This window comes from Lycium ferocissimum, chromosome 11 (assembly GCF_029784015.1).
Source record: "Lycium ferocissimum isolate CSIRO_LF1 chromosome 11, AGI_CSIRO_Lferr_CH_V1, whole genome shotgun sequence".
NCBI lineage: Eukaryota > Viridiplantae > Streptophyta > Magnoliopsida > Solanales > Solanaceae > Lycium > Lycium ferocissimum.
Genome location: NC_081352.1, coordinates 66,473,137 through 66,484,634, shown reverse-complemented (window position 1 = coordinate 66,484,634; position 11,498 = coordinate 66,473,137). Strand labels below are relative to the sequence as shown.

At 32.1% G+C, this 11,498-nt stretch overlaps 2 protein-coding genes across 2 annotated transcripts; both read right to left on the bottom strand.

Moving 5' to 3' along the window:
* Window positions 1-2,918: 2,918 nt before the first annotated feature.
* On the bottom strand, window positions 2,919-4,530 carry LOC132037971 (protein OXIDATIVE STRESS 3-like). The gene is made up of 2 exons (XM_059428683.1): window positions 4,104-4,530; window positions 2,919-3,311 (listed from the first exon to the last, which is right to left on the bottom strand). Exons 1-2 carry the CDS (start codon window positions 4,289-4,291, stop codon window positions 2,963-2,965), a joined length of 537 nt encoding a protein of 178 aa, XP_059284666.1. The 5' UTR covers window positions 4,292-4,530; the 3' UTR covers window positions 2,919-2,962.
* Window positions 4,531-9,740: 5,210 nt separating this feature from the next.
* LOC132037970 (protein OXIDATIVE STRESS 3-like) lies at window positions 9,741-11,417 on the bottom strand. Its single transcript, XM_059428682.1, has 2 exons — window positions 11,102-11,417; window positions 9,741-10,285 (listed from the first exon to the last, which is right to left on the bottom strand). The coding sequence occupies exons 1-2, from the start codon at window positions 11,341-11,343 to the stop codon at window positions 9,937-9,939; spliced, it is 591 nt and encodes a 196-aa protein (XP_059284665.1). The 5' UTR covers window positions 11,344-11,417; the 3' UTR covers window positions 9,741-9,936.
* Between the last annotated feature and the right edge of the window lie 81 nt (window positions 11,418-11,498).

Below are 11,498 nucleotides of genomic sequence, written 5' to 3'. Positions count from 1 at the left end.
CGTATTATATCTGATATTATAAAACCGGCGTTAATGAAAAATGACATGGATGAGTCATTTTGGTAACGGCGATGACATAAATGAACCAAACTATCACGATGAGTGGCATAAATAAGCCTATTTCGATAACATGATGGCTTAAACTATCGAATATTGACGGTGGCGTAAATGGTAACAAGTTTTAGATAGTTTGATGACATATTTGACCTTTTCCGTAAAATTTATACTACATCAGCTACCGTGAGTTTCTTCTTCAGCCAATCATGTTATTCATTGTAATCTAAATGACCAAATTGCCTTCTAATCCTAAGCAGGCATGTTGACCTGCTGCCTGCTTATCCTCTCTTATAAGTTGGTAGAATTCAGCCATCCTTTTGATAACCAGAGCAATCTGCAAACCAGAACACCATACATTAACTAAACACTTTAAAAAGAATTGATCAAAAGAACCATCATAAACCAAAGGCCAAATACATACGTAGCCCCTTAAACTTGTCCTCTTTTCCATTTAAACACTTTAACTTGGGCTAATACCTATTGAACACCTAAACTTCTCCAAAAGTGTATCAATTAGACACATTTTGTTGACATGGCAAAGTGGGTGATTTTCACACTATTTGAGCGTGTGTAGTATCTAACAAATGGTTAATCATTTTTTTCTTTCTCTTTCTGTTTTTCCATTTTTATCCTTTCCTCTGGTTTTGCTTGATGTCGTCAACCACACCGGAAATTTTCATGGCAACGGCAGGTTTCTAGACTAGTTGTCGGATATGGTATACAAGAATGAATTCCGGCCACTGAAATCTAAATGGAGCTTCAAAAGAAAACCACAACTGGACGGAAAGAATGATCTGAAGTTATAGAGATCAAAGGAACTATCAGTAGAGAGAGAAGCATAGAGACAGAGGAGAGATTCCTTTTTCTTTATAATTTGGAATCAAAATCCACGTGTCACTATCTTATTGATTTTTGGCCACATCAGGCGTGTGCATTTTTAGTTAGTCTGTCTTAGCATAATGTGTCCAATTGATACACTTTTGGAGGAGTTTAGGTGCTCAATAGGTACTAGTCTAAGTTCAAAATGTCTAAATGGAAAGAAATGATAAGTTCAAGGGCCCTAAAGCAAATAAAGGGATTTGACTTGTACTGCTAGTTGTACTAGTTGATCTATTTGGAGGAAGTAATTTAAGGGGGATATTTTTTTCGCCCTTTAAGTTGTAATATTCAGGCTGCTTGTATTGTTCTTCCATAACTTTGTTTGTGCAGTTTAGGCTGCTCCCATTTCGCTGTCCCTATTATAATAATCGATTTTGTTTTCTTTTCCCCTAGCTACTATAATATTTTAATTCGCCAGATTGTCACTTGTCTGTCTATAAATTCAAAAGTGGTATGAAATTCAACAATAGTCTGAAAGGCTGCCCTATTCAGGAATCTCAAAATCTATGCTTATTTTCAATTCCCCAAATTTCACAAGCCTAATCTGTTTTACCTCAACTTTATAGTTAAATCAAACATGTCACATAAATTAAAGCATAGAGTAGAACAAAATTGTAATAGTAGAACATACACTAGAAACTGTCATCCTTTTGATAGCCAGAACAACTAAACGTCACACATCCATCATCTACCTACCATTTAGGTGGCACCAGCGAGACCAGCTATAAGAAACTTCGTGTCACGTCAAACAAACATGAGCACAAAATACATTTAGTAAACTCTTCAAAAATCAAGCAAATAAAGGGGTTTGACTTGTAAAGCTAGCAGTGCTAGTTGATCTATGTGGAGGAACAGGAGGTCTACTATTATTTCGAAGAAAGCCTCCATTTCTCCTCGCATTTGTGAAACATGTTTTCTTTGAGTGGAGTCTTGAAGAACTATTGCTTCTTATAAGATGGGATTGCAGTTGATCTGATTTGAAACCTTCGAAACTCAATACACTACTAAAAAATCATTATTTTCCCGTCGAAAAATTTTCAATGGCTATTTCCGATTAAATGTCATGGAAAAAAATCTAAATAGTAAAAAAAAATTACACGGAAAATTTAAAAGTTACTCAGCGATTCAATAGGAACTTATTTCCCATCATACATTTTCTCAGTGAAATTGTTTAGTAGGAATAAGATGGGAAAATCATATTTTATATCATAAATTTTCCACTAAATATCGGTGGAACAATTTTCTTTTTCTAGCAGTGATAGCTCTGGCATGATTTGAGCTTCTTGTTGTATGGGTTCTCTGGTTTGGCAATATCCTCTAAGCTCCTCACATTTGATAGAGAAGTGAATGATTTGGGACTTTCCATTGAAATTAATGCTCTGATAAGCCTTTCCTATTAACCAAATGAACAATTTGTATAATTTAAGGAAAGTTTTTTCCGCCATTTGGGTGCAGCATTCGAGCTGCTTTTGCCTAGCAACACGACACTTGTGTTGCTCTCCCACAATCTCCTAATCCCCTAATCTTTTTTTATGGTTTAAGTTACTCCCATTTCATTTCGCTGCTGCTACTGCCGGAGTCACTTTTGACTTCTTTTCCTCTTAACTACTAAGATATTTCAGCTCTCAAGGTTATCTTTTGCCTTCCGATGGATTCAATAATAGTTCGAAAGGTTGCCCTATTCAAATGTCTCCGAATCTATACTTATTTTCAACTCCCCAAGTTTCAAAAATCTTAAAGTCTCTTTTACTTTGAACTTTATACTCAATCAAACATGTCGCATAAATTAAAACATAGAATATAACAACATTGTAGTCGTAGCATATATAGAGTAGAATCAGTCAAATCTTTTGATAACCAGAACAACAACAAACGTCACACATTCACCGTTTAGGTGGCACAAGCAAGATTCAGCTAAGAGGCACCAGCAGGATTCAGCTGAGGTAAAGAACTCCATGTCACAAAAACAAGAACACAAAATACACTTAGTAAACTCTCTTTAAAAAAAAATTGATCATAAGAACAATCAAGCAAATAAAGGGGTTTGACTTGTAAAGCTGGCAGTGCTAGTTGATCTATGTGGAGGAACAGGAGGTCTACTACTATTATTTCCAAGAAAGCTTCCATTTCTCCTTGCCCTTGGTGATGAACATGAGCCTCTCTTTGAGCTGAGTCTTGAAGAACTGCTGCTTCTTATAACATGGGATTGCAAGTGATCTGATTTGAAACCTTCCAAGAAAACTCCATAGCTTTTGCATGATTTGAGCTTCTTGTTGTATGGGTTCTCAGGTTTAGCCATATCCTCTAAGCTCCTCACATTTGATAGAGATGTGAATGATTGTGACTTCCCATTGTAATGCTTTGACAAGCCTCTCCTATTAACCAAATGAACAATTAGCATCTCTATAGAATACTCCTCCTACTTCATTTTATAATAAAATATGATTGTGTTTGACTGAACATAAAATTTAATGGAAGAAAACTCTTTACACATATCAAAAGTACATATAAGTTGTGGCATTAAAAAAAGTCATGTCGGTTTTGTGATGATATAAGAGCATGTCATTAAATTAAAAGGAAAAAAATCATCTAATATTAAAGAATTTCCAAATGTTTAAAAAAGTTATCATTTCACTGCAAAGAAAAAACAAGAATGAGCACAACTTATGTCGCTAAATAGCAAAACATGTCGCTAATTCTATTTAACAACTGATTAACACCAGATTATCAAAAATTCCTGAATTATTGGGCGACAGATTAGCGACAAATTTCTTAACTAATTCCGGTTTTTCAGTATACCTTCGAAATTGAAAAAAAAAAAAAGCAGACAGACAGATTTAAGCTATAAGTAATAATATATCATTAAATTTTCGACCACCAGTGTACTTTAAGATATTTACTTTGTTTCTTTCTATGTTACCGAATGACATTTACTATTGACAGCTTACCCATTGTTTTAAGTGATCCGCTAAATCAGCTTACATATACTCTTATGATTTCCCAAAAAGCTATAATATAATCTGAGACTTTGTTTGCACACCCAAATGAACATTGGTATGATGAAATAAATAGACAGTAAAAATGGTAGTGACATAAGTTAAACTATAAAATACATGAGAAAAATTACTTAAAGAGCAAAGAAAGGACAATTAAAACCAAGTACTTACTTGAAGGGAAGTTCTTGAAGAAGAGATGACATATTTTGCAAAGCTCCAATTTTGTGCTCATTGCTTGAACTACCAGAAGAAGAATTAGGAGAAGTTGGATCAGATGATTCATCTTCTGACGAAGAGAAATTACTAAAAACTCCTTCTTCAGAAAAATCAGACAAAGAATCTTGATTTTCTTCATCCATGATCCCATGGTTGTTTTGTTGGTCCAAAGAAAACTAAACCCATTTTCATACTCATAATCTAAACAAACAAAATCCACCATACAGTTCTTGAAGATATTAGTTTCACCAAGTTCTAAAAAATGGCTTGAAATGCAATATTTTTCTCTCTTTTGGTTAAGGAATTGATAAGTAACACCTTAAAATAAAGGTTACAAAGATAGGAATGTTGTGCGGGGAAGTATGCGAAATAAAGAAGGGAGATAGAGGATAAGGAGAAAAGGACTATATAATATATATTCCTTAAATATACTTATTTTGTCTCAATTTATTTGATATTTTTTGCTTTTATGAGTCTAACTCATCATTTTAATCGTGTGTTTAAACATAAAAACTATTTTTCTTCGCTTCAATTTATATAAACTCATTCGATCCATAATTTTATATTTAATAAAAAAGAGAAATTTTTTGAAATTTATGATTCAAAATAAACTTTGAAAATTTGTGCTACTGTAAATCATTCATAAAGCTAATTTATTTCAAAATTAGGAAAGAAAGCTCATTCATTTTAAGACGGATAAAAAAAAAAGCTCAAATAAATCAAAACGGAAAGATAAAATTTACATAACAACTCATTCACTTTCAAAAGAAAAAAATATCAAATAAATCGGACGATGGAATACATAATATTATCTGATAGGGAACAATGAAAAAAAGATTCGGCGTTATCCAGTTTCTATCTTTGTGCCACCCGACCTAATTGACCCACTTGTCCCATAATAACAGTACTATAAATGGAAAGAAAACGGATTTGGAGAAACTAGCTTTCTTCTTCAATCACCTTCATTGTAAGGGCGTGGACACCACTTGCGTTATTTATTTATTTTCATTAAGTTATTCGTTACATATTTCCATATTAAAGCAATTATTACTTTCGTCTCAAAAATATTATCTTACTTTTCTTATTAATTTTTTTAAGGATCAGATATGACATCAAACTATAAAAAATAATTTATTTATGCCATTAATTAATAATTTAATTTATTTATGTCATCAAACTATTGAAAATGACTCATTTATGTCACTCATTAATACTTTGACTTATTTATGCCATCGTCGTATCATCGAAGTGAAAGCACACATGCATGGGTGTCAACCGACACCCCTTCACCGAAAAATTACACTGTGTAAATACGTAAAAAGAATTTTTTTTATGTATATACTATGTGTTGAACCTCTTAAGTTCGTTGTATATTTACAATACCAGATATGACACGTAGCCTCTAATTAGAGATCTATATCGCTTAATTAAATAAGCCTAATTTTAAATCTCAAATTAATAAAAAATCCGATCCATACACTCAACCCACCCACAACCATCTAGTTGGAGGTCACGTATCATATCTGATATTATAAAACCGACATTAATGAAAAATGACATGGATGAGTCATTTTGGTAACGGCGATGACATAAATAAACCAAACTATTGATCAGTGGCATAAATGAACCATTTCTGATAATTTGATGGTATAAATGAATCAAACTATTAATGAGTGGCATAAATGAGCCGTTTTCGATAATTTGATGACATATTTGAATCTTTTCCGTAAAATTTATACGACATCAGCTACCGTGAGTTTCTTCTTCAGCCAATCATGTTATTCATTGTAATCTAAATGACCAAATTGCCTTCTAATCCTAAGCAGGCATGTTGACTTGCTGCCTGCTTATCCTCTCTTATAAATTGGTAGAATTCAGCCATCCTTTTGATAACCAGAGCAATCTGCAAACTAGAACACCATACATTAACTAAACACTTCAAAAAGAATTGATCAAAAGAACCATCATAAACCAAAGGCCAAATACATATGTAGTCTCTTAAACTTGTCCGTCTTTTCCATTTAAACACTTTAACTTGGGCTAATACCTATTGAACACCTAAACTTCTCCAAAAGTGTATCAATTAGACACATTTTGTTGACATGGCAAAGTGGGTGATTTTCACACTATTTGAGCGTGTGTAGTATCTAACAAATGGTTAATCATTTTTTTTCTTTCTCTTTCTGTTTTTCCATTTTTATCCTTTCCTCTGGTTTTGCTTGATGTCGTCAACCACACCGGAAATTTTCATGGCAACGGCAGGTTTCTAGACTAGTTGTCGGATATGGTATACAAGAATGAATTCCGGCCACTGAAATCTAAATGGAGCTTCAAAAGAAAACCACAACTGGACGGAAAGAATGATCTAAAATGGAGAAGTTATAGAGATCAAAGCAACTATCAGTAGAGAGAGAAGCATAGAGACAGAGGAGAGATTCCTTTTTCTTTATAATTTGGAATCAAAATCCACGTGTCATTATCTTATTGATTTTTGGCCACATAAGGCGTGCATTTTATAGTTAGTCTGTCTTAGCATAATGTGTCCAATTGATATATTTTTGGAGGTGTTTAGGTGCTCAATAGATACTAATTTAAGTTTAAGGGCCTGTTTGGAAAAGCCACCTGTAATTAGAATTGGGTGTAATTACACAATTTACTGTTTGTTTGACGTAATTACACAGCTAGTAGGAATTGGGTGTAATTGAGGAAAAATATACACTCTCCAATTCTGTTGAGGGCCGAGAATCGTAATTACACCGTAATTACGGGTTATTTTTTAATTTTATTTTAATTTCTTTTCTTTTTTTAATTTATTTTTTATTTCTAATATTTAATTTCTTTTTAATTTTATTTTAATTTCTTTTCTTTTCTAATTTATTTTTATTTTCTATTATTTAATTTCTTTTTTATTTTTACTTTTTAATTATTTGTATTTTTAAAAATATATTTTTCTTTTTTTATAGAATTTATATTTCATTTCTTTCTTCTCATTCCCACCTTTACTTCTTGTGGTTCCATGTAATTGCTCGAATTTTTTTTAGTTTTTTATTTTATTCATTTAGCATAACCGTGTTAATATTCTAACTTTTGAAACTACATCTCTTAATATTAGAAAGAATGAGTCATTAACAAACTTGACATATAATAAGTGACGTTATTAAAGTAGAATTTCAGAATGCTATATAGACTTATATTTTTCCTTTCTTTTGAAATATAGGAGTATTTACTTATGTTACGTTGAAACATACTTATGTAACGTTGAATTTGACATAAGAGTATGATGTTAAAAAAAATTCTTTTGGATTTTGAATTTAGGTTATATTTTCGATTTTAAAAATATTTGCTTTAAGTACTATTGATTTGTTATTTCACTTTGCATATTGTTTATTTTTCACTTACAACATAGAATTATTGTCAAACATTTGAATAGTGTTATGGCATTATATTTATAAATATTCTTTTTTTGTCAAAGATCCAATCCCGTGATGTTCTCGCAAAAAAGGTATGCTTTTAAGTTTTATAATCAATTAAAATTTAAATATTATTAATTTGAAATTATAAATCAATTATTTGGTACAATATTAGTTACAAATGTATGATTACTAATTAACATATTTTCGAGAAGCAATGTATTATTAGATAACTAATTTAATATCATTTATAAAGGCACATATTTTTTAAATATTAATTTTAAATTTTTATAATTGAATTTTATTTTTAAATTAAACCAATCAAAATTACACTTGTGCAACCAAAAAATACACTTGTAATTACACCTGTAATTACATACATGTCAAACAAATGCCATTGTAATTACAATGCCGTGTAATTATTAGGTAATTACTAGGATAGTAATTACACCAATTCCAATTACCAGTGTGGCTTTCCAAACAGTGCCTAAATGTCTAAATGAAAAGAAAGGATAAGTTTAAGGCCTATTTGGCCCTAAAGCAAATAAAGGGATTTGACTTGTACTGCTAGTTGTATTAGTTGATCTATTTGGAGGAAGTAATTTAAGGGGGAATGTTTTTTTCGCCCTTTAAGTTGCAATATTCAAGCTGTTTGTATTGCTCTCCCACAACTTCATTTGTGCAGTTAGGTCGCACCCATTTCGCTCGTCCCTATTATAATAATCAATTTTGTTTTTTTTTTCCTCTAGCTACTATAATAGTTTAATTCGCCGATTGTCACTTGTCTCCGTTATAAATTCAATAATGGTATGAAATTCAACAATAAATCAAAGATTGCCCTATTGAGGAATATCAAGATCTATGCTTATTTTCAACTCCCCAAATTTCACAAGCCTAGTCTGTTTTACCTAAACTTTATAGTTAAATCAAACATGTCACATAAATTAAAGCATAGAGTAGAACAAAATTGTAATAGTAGAACATACACTAGAAACCGTCATCCTTTTGATAGCCAGAACAACTAAATGTCACACATCCATCATCTACCTACCATTTAGGTGGCACCAGCGAGACCAGCTATAAGAAATTTCGTGTCACGTCAAACAAACATGAGCACAAAATACATTTAGTAAACTCTTCAGAAATCAAGCAAATAAAGGGGTTTGACTTGTAAAGCTAGGCAGTGCTAGTTGATCTATATGGAGGAACAGGAGGTTCACTATTATTTCCAAGAAAGCCTCCATTTCTCCTCGCATTTGTGAAACATGTTTTCTTTGAGTGGAGTCTTGAAGAACTATTGCTTCTTATAACATGGGATTGCAGTTGATCTGATTTGAAACCTTCAAACTCAATACACTACTAAAAATCACTATTTTCTCCGCCGAAAAATTTTCAATGGTTATTTCCGACTAAATATCGTGGAAAAACCCTAAATAGTAAAAAATTTACACGGAAAAATTTAAAAGTTACTCAGCGATTCAATAGGAACTTATTTCCCATCATACATTTTCTCAGTGAAATTGTTCAGTAGGAATAAGATGGAAAAATCATATTTTATAGCATAAATTTTTCACTAAATATCGGTGGAACAAATTTTTTTTCTAGCAGTGATAGCTCTGGCATGATTTGAGCTTCTTGTTGTATGGGTTCTCTGGTTTGGCAATATCCTCTAAGCTCCTCACATTTGATAGAGAAGCGAATGATTTGGGACTTTCCATTGAAATTAATGCTTTGATAAGCCTTTCCTATTAACCAAATGAACAATTTGTATAATTTAAGGAAAGTTTTTTCCGCCATTTGGGTGCAGCATTCGAGCTGCTTTTGTCTAGCAACACGACACTTGTGTTGTTCTCCCACAGTCTCCTAATCCCCTAATCTTTTTTTATGGTTTAAGTTACTCCCATTTCATTTCGCTGCTGCTACTGCGGCAGTCACTTTTGATTTCTTTTCCTCTTAACTACTAAGATATTTCAGCTCTCAAGGTTATCTTTAGCCTTCCCATGGATTCAATAATAGTTCGAAAGGTTGCCCTATTCAAATGTCTCCGAATCTATACTTATTTTCAACTCCCCAAGTTTCAAAAATCTTAAGTCTCTCTTTACTTTGAACGTTATACTCAATCAAACATGTCGCATAAATTAAAACATAGAATATAACAACATTGTAGTGGTAGCATATATAGAGTAGAATCAGTCAAATCTTTTGATAACCAGAACAACAACAAACGTCACACATTCACCGTTTAGGTGGCACAAGCAAGATTCAGCTAAGAGGCACCAGCAAGATTCAGCTGAGGTAAAGAACTCCATGTCACAAAAACAAGAACACAAAATACACTTAGTAAACTCTCTTTAAAAAAAAATTGATCATAAGAACCATCAAGCAAATAAAGGGGTTTGACTTGTAAAGCTGGCAGTGCTAGTTGATCTATGTGGAGGAACAGGAGGTCTACTACTATTATTTCCAAGAAAGCTTCCATTTCTCCTTGCCCTTGGTGATGAACATGAGCCTCTCTTTGAGCTGAGTCTTGAAGAACTGCTGCTTCTTATAACATGGGATTGCAAGTGATCTGATTTGAAACCTTCCAAGAAAACTCCATAGCTTTTGCATGATTTGAGCTTCTTGTTGTATGGGTTCTCAGGTTTAGCCATATCCTCTAAGCTCCTCACATTTGATAGAGAGGTGAATGATTGTGACTTCCCATTGTAATGCTTTGACAAGCCTCTCCTATTAACCAAATGAACAATTAGCATCTCTATAGAATACTCTTCCTACTTCATTTTATAATAAAATATGATTGTGTTTGACTGAACATAAATTTAATGGAAGAAAACTCTTTACACATATCAAAAGTACCATTATAAGTTGTGGCATTAAAAAAGTCAAGTCGGTTTTGTTCGGTTTGTGATGATAAGAGCATGTCATTAAATTAAAAGAAAAATTAGAAAAAAAATCTAATATTAAAGAATTTCCAAATGTTCAAAAAAGTTATCATTTCACTACAAAGAAAAACAAGAATTAGCACAACTTATGTCGCTAAATAGCAAAACATGTCGCTAATTCTATTTAACAACTGATTAACACCGGATTATCAAAAATTCCTGAATCATTGGGCGACAGATTAGCGATGAATTTCTTAACTAATTTTAATTTTTCAGTATTCCTTCGAAATTAAAAAAAAAAAAAAAAAGCGAGACAGAGTAAGTCAGATTTAAGCTATATGTAATAATGTATCATTAAATTTTAGAGCGCCAGTGTACTTTAACGTATTTACTTTGTTTCTTTCTATGTTACCAATTGACATTTACTATTGACAGTTTACCCATTGTTTTAGGTGATCCGCTAAATCAGCTCAAATATATATACTCTCATGATTTCCAAAAAGCTATAATATGATCTGAGACTTTATTTGCACCCAAATGTACATTTACATGATGAAATATATAGACAGTTAAAATGGTAGTGACATAAGTTAAAACTATAAAATACATGAGAAAAATTACTTAAAGAGCAAAGAAAGGACAATTAAACCCAAGTACTTACTTGAAGGGAAGTTCTTGAAGAAGAGATGACATATTTTGCAAAGCTCCAATTTTGTGCTCATTGCTTGAACTACCAGAAGAAGAATTAGGAGAAGTTGGATCAGATGATTCATCTTCTGACGAAGAGAAATTACTAAAAACTCCTCCTTCAGAAAAATCAGACAAAGAATCTTGATTTTCTTCATCCATGATCCCATGGTTGTTTTGTTGGTCCAAAGAAACTAAACCCATTTTCATACTCATAATCTAAACAAACAAAATCCACCATACAGTTCTTGAAGATAATAGTTTCACCAAGTTCTCAAAAAAATGGCTTCAAATGCAATCTTTTTCTCTCTCTTTTGGTTAAGGAATTGATAAGTAACACCTTAAAATAAAGGTTAGAAAGATAGGAATGT